This window comes from Pyrus communis, chromosome 9, assembly GCF_041283825.1.
Source record: "Pyrus communis isolate YQ-2024b chromosome 9, ASM4128382v1, whole genome shotgun sequence".
In the NCBI taxonomy this organism is placed as follows: domain Eukaryota; kingdom Viridiplantae; phylum Streptophyta; class Magnoliopsida; order Rosales; family Rosaceae; genus Pyrus; species Pyrus communis.
Window position 1 is genome coordinate 24,346,941 of NC_142573.1, and position 14,715 is coordinate 24,361,655.

General features: G+C 37.2%; 1 protein-coding gene across 1 annotated transcript; it reads right to left on the reverse strand.

The window, feature by feature from the left end:
- Window positions 1-12,352: 12,352 nt before the first annotated feature.
- LOC148694448 (protein FAR1-RELATED SEQUENCE 3-like) lies at window positions 12,353-13,030 on the reverse strand. Its single transcript, XM_088700706.1, has one exon. It carries the CDS (start codon window positions 13,028-13,030, stop codon window positions 12,353-12,355), a length of 678 nt encoding a protein of 225 aa, XP_088556832.1.
- Window positions 13,031-14,715: the final 1,685 nt, after the last annotated feature.

Consider the following 14,715-nt stretch of genomic DNA (forward strand, 5'->3'; position numbering starts at 1 on the left):
CTCAGACCTTCTGGTTTTCTTTTTCATGAGTTAATTACTGACTTATATCCCCACTTTTGCTCTTTGTAGGTCTCTGTTAAAGGTTCGAGCACTGCTTTATCTCCCCTAGCGAGCACCGATAATCTAGCCCAGCTATTGGAGGAAGTAACTCCCCCTTTACCTCCTTCCAAAGCTTCAGGCTTAACTCAGGTATATTTTCTTCGTCCTATTTTGACTTGTAAACTTTCTTTTAACACATCTATCCTGGTTGCAACAGGGTTCTGGAAAAGGTTCGGGCAAATCTCCACCACGCATAGTGAACAAGAGAGATCCTCTTTCGGTTTCTGGTATCACGGGAGTCTTCATCCCTAAGCTTGTGAGTAAGCAAGCCAAGACTTCTGCAACAGCTACTTCCATTCATGCTCATGTTCCTTCAATCCCTCCCACTCCTCTAGCTAAGGCTGCCCTCACTGTTACGGTTGAAGATGGGAGAAGTGCTCATTCTGCTTCATTAGCATCATCCTTGCTCGACTTGGTGAAGAAGTTCGGGCAAATCAAAACTAAGTTGTAGTCACCTGCAACATCTTCTGAGTCTCCTTCTTTTGAAAATGCTTGTCAAATCTTCAAGGATTGGACGAAAAGGGACTTCACAGCTTCTTTCAACCTTAAGATTCTCCATGATGCAGAGAAGGCCCTTATTGACCTCTACCAAACTCAGTTGTTGTCTTAGGCTCAGTACAAGTCTTTTTTTGGTTTCTTTGAGAACTTGCGGGCATTGAGGGATTAACATCAGAAGGCAGAGCGAGCGTCTAATAGAGTGAAGTGTTTTCAGGAAAAACATATGAATATCATAGCCATACTTTGGCATTTGGTGGAAGAAAAGTCAACAATGGAATAAAGGATTGGGGGTGGTTGACTCTGAAATCCAGCGCTTGGAAGAGTAGTTGTCTTTACTTAAAGATGAGAAAGTGACCCTCACCAACCACCTCTCCCAAAAAGTAGAAGAGATGGAAAAGATTTCTCAAGAGTTTGAAGATTCCAAGAGCCAACTGATGAACGTTAACATGTATTTAGAATAACCAGGCCCTATTTTCACCATCATACAAACTTACTTGTCTAGAATAGTTGCTATTGCCGAAGATGTAAAGTTGTTAGATTAAGATTTTTGTAATCTTTTTATGAAATGACATATTCTTCTATTTGAACTCCACTTTCTGCACCTTTAATAGTAGAAGTCTCTCTTTTATGGCAGCTTTGGATTTCTCGGGCATGTTGAGAGTTTCCTCTATGGATCTTTCATTTTGCTTCCACTTCCCAAGTGGATTTCCCTCTCTCTTTCTTGGCCCATGTTAAGCTAACCATGTTTATTGGAGCTTCTAGGAAAGGATCTGTGTCAATCATCATGTTGGCCTGAGGTTTCTCTAATAGTAACTTTCCTTTAATAACGAGGTCTTGTATCCAGTCTCTAAACTGGACACAGTTCTTGATGGAGTGGTTGAAGGTGTAGTGCAGCTTACAATACTTTTTCCCTCTTAATTCCTCGGGTAGCTTTTTGGTGCTGTTGGGCACGATCACTCTTGCCCGCACCAATTCCTCATAGATTTTTGTAGCTTTGGTCAAGTGAAAGGAATAACTCTAGTATTTTAGGGGCTTCATGGGGACAAATCCACTATCGTTCATTACTACCTTCTGATCCTTGATTGGCTGAACCAATCCTTTTATTATCAAAGGTTTAAATGGAATGGGCATCTCTGCTGTACACATGTCTATTCCTTCTCTTCCATGACCATCGTTTTCTTCTGGCTCTCCCTTAAACTCCACTTAGTGAATGACAACTTTATTTTTGTAGAAAGGTGGTGTTTTAAAGGAGTACTTTAGTTGTTGCTCCTCAATCAACAACTTCTCATACTTAGTGGCCACAATCACCAACTCTTGAAGCTCATTAAACTGCACGTCATAAAACTTTTTCCTTAAGGGTAGTCTCAAGGCCTTCTAAGTAATAGCTATAAGCTGGACATGGTTGATGGGAAACTGGCATCTCATCTTTATCCTCTTAAACCTTATAATGAAGTCTTCAGTAGACTCATGCTTGTATTGTTTTACCTCCACCAGATCATTGATGGTCATCTCTGGCTCCATCCTGTAAAACTACTCGTGGAAGGTCATCTCCATTTGCCCCCAATTAGCAATAGAATTAGGGGGTAACAGAGAGTACCACTAAGATGGTAAGCCTACTAAAGAGTTTCCAAACAATCTTAATTTGTAGTTGGAGTTGTCTTCAAACGCCACACGATGGGTGGAAAACTTGAAGATGTGATCCCTAGAGGACACATTGTTATCTTTTCCACTGAACGTTGGGAACACGGGCATCTTAAAGTTAAGAAGAAATGGATTCTGCACATAAATGAACTCCGGGTAGGGTTTTTGATACGTGACCCTAAACAACGGGCGAGCCTATCCACCATCCTTCTTAACTCAGCCAACTCATCTCTGAGTTGCTGATTAACTGTATTATTAGGCAAGGTATGATGAAGTGGTTCCCACCTTGGGCTACGATTGTTGCTCGAGTTAATCTCCTTGCTTGCCTCGGGCTTCTTCCACTTGGTCTTGATCCTTTAATGGCCATTGACGGTGGCCTGTAAGAGAAGGCTTATCCGTCTTGGTAGGTTCTTCTTTCCTGCTGGATTCCCTAATGAACTGGGGTATCCCGTATTTCGTTATTTCTTGTCCACTCTACCCCTTACTGTTTAGTGAAAACAAGGGGTCGGGTAACTCTGCTTCCAGAATTTCTTCCAATACTAGCTGACTAGTTCCAAACATTTCTTTGCTCTTTCCTTTATTCCTCTTTTCCTCAAGTAAAGGAAATAGAGGAATAACCGGTTCCTTCACAAAGTTGGCTTCTCTCATCATCCCTTTAGTACAATTATTTTCCGGGGTAAGGGACTCCAGATCTAGCGTTGTTTGTAGATTCCCTGTTAAGGAATAGAGTCTACTCACTTCCTCTGTTGTCTCTAGAGAGTTTTTCTCCATGCTTTTTGTGACAGCTATCATGGTAGCCTGCAAGTCTTCTTTGTGACCTTCCCTTTTGATTTCTTATAAGGAGTCAGACTTTCAGTTAAGACTGGTCCTTGCAAGTCTTCGAGGAGATTTACCATGCTAGATCTTGGTGTATACTAGGGTGGTTTCTGTTTTGCTCTACACGTGAAGGTTTGTTATTTCCTTCATCTTCTTGGCATACAAGATTTGTATCCCACCGGGCATGCCAAAACTATGTTCGGGCAGGAAATCTCGTTGGTGGGCGTTCCTGGCTTGAGCACACAGCTCCCCGATGAGTTGGCACTTTGGTTGGTTGTCAGGCTTCTGTTTGTCGGGATGCTGCAAGACGAGGACACAGTTAGTTCTGAAGGGTGCCTTTGTGGGGCCTTAAGTGTAGACCTTGAAGCTCACATTCAAAACTAATTGAGTGCTAAGGCGTGCCATTGCCATCTTAATGTGGCAGATGTATAACAAGTGTGTTTAAGTCAATTATTTACACCCCAAGTTATTCTGACTTTTTGTTATCAAAGTATTGTCGTAGATGGGTTAAGTCTACATTAAGTTCTTTTCTATGCCTTGAGATCAAGGACTTTTATTTATCTTGTATGTTTAGAGGGTGGTTGTCCAGATCTGATTAAGTTATTAGTTTAGTTCACTTTTAATCCTCTTATGACAATAAAACCACTAAGGGAACCAAATCTGAGAACTAATGGAGCTTTGAATCATTAAAAGACTGGAAATGACTTGAATATATGCTGAGGAATACATTATAGCACCAGATCTATTAATTGAAAGATGATACAAAGAGAGTTGGGCAACATTTCACCTTGTCGGGCAAGGTTTAAATGTCTTGCGGTCTCTTCTCTTTGTAGTTGCAGAAAAGTGCGGCAAGGTCATCACGAGCCAGGAATATGTTTCTCGATTGCATGAACTTAAAGTTGAATTAACTCATGCATGGCATGCCGATGAACGTGTTACATCCCTAAAATTATCAATAAAAGTACATTTTAATTGATAATTCAATTTAACCAATAATCTTACCTGGAGAGAATTTGTAATAGAAGAAAACATTAAGCATCAAACTTAGAAGACTACTTGTTGTAGTTTTTTCTTTTTTGTTTGGACATCTTGTATGTACATTTTCATATATATTATATTTAAATACTTTTTCTTGGTTTATTAATTATTGTTGAGAATTAGTGGCGGATCCAGAAAATAATATTAGGGGGGTTAGTAAGAATAGCACGCAGTGCGCAATTTTGTTTTTACTAGAAATAGCATGCATATTGCCATTTCATCGAGTCTTGGTAGGCCCGAAGTTATTTGGAAAGGCATACTGCACACTTGTTAATGGTTCATTTGAGAAGGTAACTAACATGTTCCAAGGCGGCTCCCATATGAATGCTTAACAAAGAAACACACTTACTTTGAACATACTAATAATGTTTGATATCATTGCATACCATTAATATGTTTGTCCAAAAATGATGATGTTAAAGGGTATGTACGAAGCCAACTCTAATCTTCAAAAGGGCAGCACCCAAGGTATCCATGGACATTCACCGAAGTTCAGAGGGTCAGCAGCCAAGGTATCTATGAACGTTCACCGAAGTTTGGGGGGTCAGTTGACCCCCTACCCCTCAATGCATCCGCCAGTGTTTAGAATTTAATTATAATATTTGTTAAAAATTAAATAAAATTATTTTTGCCAAAAAAAAAGGGCTTGTGCGACGAAGAAGTAACCTACATCTCGCAAAGTAGTTTTGCGTGATCTAGGTTACTTCTTTGTTGTGCAAACCCTACTGTCACTGTCATGGCGCAACGGTTGGCGTGCAACGAAGGTTTGTTGGGCTAATTTTTGCGCGACGTTTTTTTTACTTTGCACGACAAAGGACCTGCGTCGCGCAAAGTGTTTTTTGTACTAATGATGGCAAGGTTTATGTACCTTTACGCCAAATAGACTATCTCGTCCATGGCACTTTGAATTTTTTTTTTTTTTTTGGTTTTCTAATTTCTCTAAATAGTTTAAAGGGTAAAATGAATATTTTCAAGTGTTGTTTTAAGGGTGAGTTGAGTAGTACTGGGTGTGACTAGATGACATGCTCGACCCTGATATTCTCCGAACACCCGGGTAGGCACGTGTTGGCCGACACCCGAAGGTGACGAAGCCATATTATAGTGCATGACAACTAGAAAGAAAGTAAATAAGATTTATAAATTTAAATATAATTAATATGCAAATTGGGAACGTGTTCAGAGCATACAACTAATCTAGAACACTAACAAGAAATAATGTAAAATTGAATGAGCAAAGGAATGGGTCCTACATCGAGAGGACTCGAAGATGACGATGCGGAAGTGCGTTGATGTTGGGATTATATGTCTTAATTCTAAGTCCTGAGGGGGCACAAAACAAACATGAGTGGACCAAGTTTTATAAAAACTCAATAACGTAATATGTAGTAGGTTTTCCGAAAACCCTAACATGCCATAAAACCTTTCATAAAACATATCTCGTATATAGTTTGCTAGCTAGTGATAACAATATCAGTAACTCTTGGCCCAAAGCCATCAATATATAAATATATATATATATATATATACTCCTGCCAGCCATATATATACATCTCAAAAACATCTTCGTAGTATAAAGTCATCCATCATCTATACTACAAAGAACATGAGTTCGATAAAATATGATATTCCAAAATATTTGTAATAAGCATAATATCTCATACAATGTTTCCTAAAACATATTCATTAAATCATGCTTTTCATGTATGCATTTCTACTATTAAAACATGCATTTTAGAAGGGGTCCACTCACATATACTTTGCCAACGAAAAGCCACGCAAACTAGCGAAGACGGAACGCCACAAATAGTTGCCCCTAAGCACATAAAAGGGTCCAATTAATAAAATTCTATTAAAACGATTGAATTTGGGAAAACAGAAGTAAAAAATAAATGCAGGACATCGAATTACCCTAAGAATGGTCCCGGGTAAATTTTGAAAAAGTCAACAAAAATCAACACGGGAATATTCCAAAGAATATTCTAGGAATCTTCCAACTAGATTTGGGCTGGTGATTTTGGGCCGAAAGGTTGGACCAAGAAGTTGGGCCGGTTTCCTTGGCCCGAGGCCTGGGTTTGGGGTCCTAAGGGTGGCTAGGTTAAATAATCGGGCCTGGGTCCTGGTTTGGGTTCTTAAGGGTTTTCAAATGGGCTGGGCTTGAAGCTTGGCCTGATCATTTTCGGGTTTTAAAAAGAAAAGAAAATAAATAAAATAAAAAGGGTTTGGGTTGGGTTTAAAACATAACGGGCCGAGGCCCTGGGTTTGGTCTATTGGCCTTGGGCTTGGAAGCCCGCTTCTCGCCGGGGAAGAAGGTCGGATTTCTGCCAAAATTCCTGAGCTCTGATGGAGATCGAATCTCCACTAAAGAACATCGTACAAACTGTCAAAATGAAGCCTTTAAAGCCAAAAATCGAACCATGCATATCTCGTGGCCTGTCGCTGTCGGAGTTGGCAGAAAAACGGCTGGCAAGTCTCGGGTTTTCACTAGAAAATATGGGGAAAGCTTCTTGAATTGTTTTTTCACTACAAACCTTCACCAAAGTACCTAAAATGAGTCCTAACTAAAGTTGATCAATCTAAGGAAGATTAGAGAAAGTCCTGAAGCTTACCAAGGTTGAGGGTTCACTGGATGAGGGAGTTGTTGTTCCCTGAGTTTACGAGTTCGAAGGCTGGTATCCGTTCCTTCCTTTGCTGAGATGGCGACTTGGTGCATCCATCAATTGCGGAGCTAGGAATTATTTGGTGGGTGGGCTAAACTAAAATTATTACTACAAGATCAAATGGTTAAATTTTTTTGTTACTTACATAAAGTTACACAATAACAAGCCTGAAAGCAATAATTTAAAGCGAGAAATTTAACTACAAATAAAGCAAGTTTCAACTAGATTTAACAAAGAAAATATTTGAAGTTGCAACTTATAGTAGAAAGAAACATACATCATCAATCTTGTCATAACAACTTAACAAATAAAAGAAAAAGTACCTATTCAAGTTGTGCCCTTCGATCCTTAATGGAATTGAATGTTAACCTAACAAATTGAAAAAGTACCTATTCAGAAGGTATATAACTCTCTAATTTATCACCATCATCTCTTTTTTTAAAAGAATGAATCAATAGTCCTTAACCTCTTCATTGAACGTTAACCTAACAAATTGAACAACAATAATACAAGTTTATAGAATAAATTATATTTCTAAGAAATATATCAGACTATCAAAAAAAATATATTAAACTTGAAACTGAATTTTTAAAGTACGAACTCTTAAAATTAAAGCAATAAACAAATAAAATCATCAAGACTTAAGAATAAAGTGGCAAAAAACTTACCTATTGATGAGAAAAATCAATAAATTTTCTCACTTGTATGCTTGGTTTCTTTGCACTACAAACGAGACAAAAGCTTTTTGAAAAAAGAAAAACGACCACTGTTGTACCCCAAAAATTGAAAGTAAAATAATAAACTACACCTAGGAATCTTAAAATAATAAAATATTAAACCTACTTTTTAAAACCGGATGACTACTCCTAGACTTAAACTAATCACTATAGACTACTCCCTAGAAACTAATCAAATAAACAGACCTATAGACCTATAAACTAGAGACGTGTGTGTATGATTTGAAATATAATATTATTAAATTTTGATATTGATTAAAGTAAATAATTTTTTAATATTTATTAACTCTTGCTTTTTCTAAAAGTAGTCATATTTTTCAGGACTTTTATTTATTGGGTGAGCTATAACAGTTAAAAATAATAAAATAGTCTAGATTATTAGTATTTTTAACCTCAAACAACTAAAACTCTCCCTATGCTAGGGCCCACCCTAGCCTTGGTACTACCTCCACCGTTGGCATCCATGTAAGTGTGTATGGATGTGTATGTGTGTGTGTTTCAGGGCGGGAAGCTCTGAGAGAGAGAAAAGAGAAACAAGGGGAGAGAGGATTGTGAGAGACACAGGGAGAATGAAAGGGAAAGAAAGAACAAGGAAAGAGGTGAGGGATTTGGGCTGGGGGGCAAGAATCAAAGGTAGGCCCCCTTGGGCACACCAACCAATCCCAAAAGCAAACCCAAAATAAACATTTAAACAAAAATCTCAAAACCAAAGTAAAATTCCCAATTTAGCCCTTTCATTTGTAAAATTCGGGACAGGTTGTCACAATCTACCCCATTTAAATAAAATTTCCTCCTGAAATTTAAAATAACTTTGTACACTAAAATACTCGAAAATAGGAAGAAGAATAATATATATGTAACGAAGAAATCAAGTAAGAGCAGTTGTACGAAAGGGAAAATGCCACACCGTCGCGATCGGGTTGCAATGATTCCATCTTTTCATGCCTCCAGGCTCATACCTTCTTCCTCCATCAATGTAAAAGTAGAAACATACTTTATAAGGATATAAAGTCGAAAACATATAATAACGTAAGGTAAAAAATATGTACGTATAATACAATAACTTCAAAAGAGAGATGTACTAACATATAGGTCGAAAATTCGTACTAAAAGTCAAAATCGAAAACGAAAGTGGGTCTAACCTAAACATATGTAACGTTACATACTACGAGAAAAGTTTTCTTTGGGTTGAGCCCTAACAGTAACAAATCCATAACAACTGCCATAAGCAGGTCTACTTGCCCATTTGCTTAACGAGGTAAACGAATAAGCTATCGATATTACGGTTGGCCGCCCGCGATATGGATCACACATTGTTGTCTCAATAAGTAAGCAGTGATTTCCTGAGGGTGCACAATTTCACACGTCATAAATTCGATCCTTCGAATACAAGTTCCCAAAACGCCTCTGTCAACCAATATTTTTCCAACAAAGAACCCATTGAAGATGTACCTTGTGATTCAAGAGAAGTGGCTACCATGTTAATAGTAAACCCAAAAGATCGAGCCAAGCAAGTTGAAAATGGGAATTCACCTTCCCCAATAAGCAGTATCTCTAAGGAGCTGTTGTAGTGCCCAATCCACCTCTCCATTTTTGCGTAGTTGCATATTTCTAGTCAAACAAGGTCAATGTTGGTGGAAAGAAGAAGGACTCGTAAGTGATCAACCTAAAAACCCCATGAGAGTACACACCTTTCAGGAGGAGTGCAAATTCTAAATGTGTTAAAGCTACAAAACGAGTGAACACAACAAATCTTCCAAGGTCTTGGGAAGGAACTACTAGAGTTCGATATGATGTTTATAATTTGTAGCAAGATAATAAGATGTGACTATTCATTTATGCGTGAAGATAGTGAATGGTGATACCATCCGCTGACCACCTGCACTACAACCTTCATCAATGTCTTACTAACAGACGGTTCAAAACTCACACTCATATGAAACTTTTCCTGGTAAGTCTGTTAAGCTCGCGAGAAGGTTATGCTCCAAACATTCATGTTCGAAACGATATGAACTGAGCGCACACTTTCGCCGAATCAATCGATCGTGAATTCCTTACTGATTGAGCGAGAAACCATGTTGAGAAGTCTAAAAGAACACTTAAGAATTTGAGGTTCAAAACAAGTCTATCAAAACTAGAGTACAAAACCAAGGATACTTCGCAATTTCATAACTCCTGTGAGGAATTTCAATTTTCAATGGTCGCAACCTTTTTTTGGAAATTGATAAGAATAACGTCTGTTACCGAAGAGTCTCCCAAGGAAATATTTAATGTAAATGAAGTCGATGCTCGAAGCATTTGGTGTGAAGTTGACTGTCGATGGTTAAGGAACTTGACTTCGTCGTTGGAGTAAGCAAGAAGGTTGTCGATAGAACAATCATCGAGAATTGTTCTAAAGATCCACATGAATTCCTTAACGGGAATGAGTTCAAGAACATTGATTCGCTCCTACCAACATTGGGAGAGCTTGCCCTCCAAATGGGGTCTGACCCAGCTTGAGGGATTAGTCATTGTCTACATGCGGGGGATACCCTGGATTCATCCAAAAAAGAAAATTGAAGAAGACTCTAACATATTCGAATGTTAATTTGTAAGCACATGCAAGATCTCTCTATCCATCAATATAGAATTTATTCTCAACACATATACTTGGACAAATTAGCAATAGAATAAAGCAAAGGAAATAGACTCGAGCAAGGGAAGCATAAAGAATATATATACAGTCCTTTTAAGGGAAGGGATCCCTACTTTTTGAAAACAAATGAGGAACACTCTCTAAATCATTGGATTGACTTTAATAAAATTGGGTGGTTGAGATTAAATAGCTCAAAAACTCTTTTTTGTCCCATTTTTTTCTTCTCTTTTTTACTTTGCCATTTTCCTTTCTTTTTTTTTTTTGGGTCCTTTCATCTTCCTTGTGACACAGAGAAGAACAAAGCTTGGCTTTTCTGGTTCTCTCTTCTTCCTTCCGACACAGACGCATAGAAAAACAGAGCTTCGCGCACAGCCAAATCACATGCTATCCTTTGAGATTTCAGGTATGGGTCTTCTCCTCATTCACTTGTTGCTTGAATGTGTTACTAGACACAGATGCACAGACGAACAGAGCTTCGCACTTAGCCAAATCATAAGCCATCTTTTGAGATTTTAGGTATGGGTTTCCTCCTCATTCATTATTTTAGGTGATTAATTTGGAATTTGGGTTGAACAATTGAGGTTTATATTTTCCAAATTCTAAACGCAAAAATCTATTGTGTTCTGATTCAGGATTGTTCTGGTTTAAAATATAAATTTGGTGATTTTCTTTCGGGTTTTAGGGTAAAAACCTTTTGAGTTCTAATTCAAATTGGTTACAGATTTCAATGGGTCCATAATTTTGGTGGTTTTCTTTCTGGTTTTAGGGAAAACAACAAATAAGAAGATAAGGCATTAGGTGCAGTACCTGTAACAACTTCACAAACTCCTCAGGTTCTTTAGCAAGCGCATGCCATGTCCTCCACCTCCGTTTGGATTTATTTCTGCCAAATTATGAAACGGCCTCATCCAAAGATCAGAGTTCGGGTTTTATGGTAAAAATCTTTTGAGTTCTAATTCAAATTGGTTACACATTTGAATGGACTAAATTAATAGAGTATGAATTTGGGACCTTATAACCTTTTGGGTTTTGATTTTGCAGGGAAAGCCACTGATTGGTAAGGACTTGCTATTGAGGCTTCCGTATTCATTACTAATTAAACTGTTTGCCATTTGCTTTTACTTATTAAATTGACTGTGTATATGCCATATCTTGCCAATGATGCCATTTGCATTACTCTCTTGAACATTTGCTTTCTATTGAGACTACCATTTGCTTTTGGGTATATTTCTTAGATGTAGTTAATCCTTTGGTGTTCTTCCCACTAGAAAATTCTCTATCAAACAAGCAAATGATTTTGCTTGCCACACTTTTTTGCATGAGCCCTTCAAGTCTTTACTATGAATAAGGACTATCCATGAATAATCACTTGTTGCTTGATCAAGCAGTGGTGAAATTAGTAGCAATCAACAAGTAGAGTATGAAAAGGAAGCTGCAAAACTCAAGCTTTAGCAATTAGCAACAAGTAACAATATGAAAAAGAAGCTGCGAATGTCTTCCATGTTGACTCCAAATATTTATCGGCATTTTGTAAATTGTTATTGTTTTTCACTATGTATGAGAAGCATTGTAAAAGAATTGGATTGATATTGATGAAATCAAAAATGGCATTTGACGTCTTCGATGTTTCTTCCAAAGTTGGTATGCTATTGATCTTTATCATTGAAATTTAAATTTCTAAATAAAGTCATACAAAATACATGAATTCCGTCAAGTTTATGGCCAATTCCTCCAAATTCATAGAATAAACTTATATAAAACAGTGGAACCACATTAACACCATGTAAATTAGGAATAAAAAAAATGAGATCAGCTTCCTATAGACAATGAGTGCTTCCTCCCATGTAAATTAGGAAAAAAAAAAAAAAAAAAAAAAGATAAGCTTCCTATATACAATTGAGTGCTTCACATCCTGCAATTAACCAAAATAGAAATCATAAAAATTTTGATTAACAATAATAATGCTATTATACCTACAAATAATGGTGGAAGGGATACCTATTATCAATAACACTTTCATGGAACATTTTGGTCCATATTGGCCATTCTACATCAAAGACAACAAACGAATTTCAACTATTGAGTTATTAATTGCATGATATACATAGAAAAACATGCAGACTACATAGAAAAACACACGAAGTATGTATTCTTATCGATTGTGGAGCTCTGGACAATTTCTTTTGTCATGATTAACTCCATATTGCCCACACCCATGACAAAGGTTACCATTAACCCTCTTCTTGCATTTTTCCTTTCTCTTTTCCCCTTTTAAGTCTTTTTCCAGATCCTTTGGTCTTAATAGGATCAGGTTCAAGAAAACCAACATCATCTACTATCGATTTTCTTTTTGCTCGACATTCCACATCTCCTTTGGTTGCAAGAGGTTCCACATTTTCATTGGTACCACCAACAAATGGCTTAATCTTCTCATTCACAACATCCATCGCCTCACAAAAGAGTTTACTTGCCTCATCATTTAGAATGACTTTATCAATCAAATGTGAATATTGTTGGAATAATGTACCACGCCTTTCAAGTACGGATTTGTCAACAGATATCTCCACATTGGAGTTGTCTACTGTAACTGAACATTTTGCAGATTTAATCCATCTCTTCAAAATGTATTCATCTGGCAATATATGAAATTGATGTATTTTATGCAAATATGCCAAAAGATGGTTGCATGGGATTCCTGAACTATCAAATTGTTTGCAGCTACATGATGCAAAATCCCTGGATTTTTCATACAAAATTTCATGGACTCTAGCCTTTTCGTCATCAATGGGCAAAACTTTAAACATGCTGCAAGTATCATTTTCGTTTGTAAGTTCAATATTATAGCTGTAACTTTCCCATAATTGTTGTTGAATATCAAGGTAAGTGCTACGTGTGTAAATATTGGCCATTTGCGCATCCATCTTAATAGGGCATTTGAGTTTTGGCCTTTCATTCAAATCAATATAATTTGCCTTCAACTCTGAATGGCTTTGGCATACCAATGCCCTATTATATTTAACCATAAACTTGAGGAAGGAGTTGTTCTTGGAAACATATTTCTTTAGAGATGAATGTCCATTCTCAGCTCTCTGACTAGTTGAGCAATTTGCAGGAAAAAAAAAAAACATGATTCACATAGGTTGGAACCCAAGTAAATCGAATCCCATATATCGATTACAACTAGCCATTACTAGATAATCCACTTTTTGAAACAACGGTCATCCATTTCACATCAAACTCCTTTCTAGTCTCTAACTCCCAAATACATGCTTTGAAATCTAAATAATAATCTTTGTATTTGATCACAAGAAGCTTGCTTGAGAACTTATCCAAAATATGCCATGTACAGAATCTGTGAAACATGTTTGGAAAACAGTAGGGAATGGATTTTGTCATTGTCAGATTTTGATCAGTAATAATCATTTTTGGAGCATCACCTGGCATGGCATTCAAAAATTCTCTAAATAACCAAATGAATGAATCTGTCGTCTCGTCACTTAGAAAGGCACTAGAAAAAATGATTGTTTGACCATGATTGTTTACACCCATGAACGGGGCAAATATCATACTATACCGGTTGGTGTTGTATGTAGTGTCAAAAATGACCACATCACCATAAAACTTGTATGATTGCCTAGAACTTGCATCAGCCCAAAAACAATGAGTAATCTTCTGTTCTTCATCTGCTTGAATCTTGAATGTGAATTCAGAATTTCTTTCTTGCTCTAGCAAAAAATGATCATGCAACATTTTTCCATCATGCCCCTTCCTATTGTTTCGCACTTTTGTTTGATAGTAATATAAATCTTCTTGTGTACAACCAATATTTTCAATTCCACTTACCTGCAATCCAGGAATGTCAAATTGTTTGTGTGGAGGTATGTTTACCATGTCTAGCTGATCAACTAATATTTTATGACACTTAGTAACCTTTCAATGAGACTTTAGCAAGTGGCGTCTTCGTGGAGATGCCATTGGATGATTAGGACCCTCGTCAAATATGGTGACTGCATACCCACCAAGTTTAGATCTCACAACTATCAATCTTGCTTTACAACCCTCTTTGGTTAATCCACAATGCTTTTGTTCGTCACCAACCCATTCTTTTGTATTACTTCCCTTTTTGTTGCATACAAACTCCTCTCTTGTGATCTCACCATCCTTATTTTTCGTACTTGAATGCATTCGGACACTAAAACCAGCCTCCCTTGCATAATTATTGTAAAATTCAAGCACTTCCTCTAATGTTTCGAAACGTTGACCTATGGTAGACTTGAACTCATCTGTTACTTGAGGATAGAAAAAACAAATACCAGAAACAATTTTTGACTGATTTTCCATTGGAACTTACATTTCATTAGCTTCCATAACTTGAATAGGCATTTCATCAGTTCCCGTAACTTCAATAGCCATCTCATTAGCTTCCATAACTTGAACATGAACATTAGCACAATCAAACATCCACACCACAAAGAATAATAAAAAAAACATCAACAAAACTTGAAAAGAAGAACAAGAGTCAAATTATTCAACTACTCTACAGTAACACATTCAAGTAGCAAGTGAATGAGGAGGAGACCCATACCTGAAATCT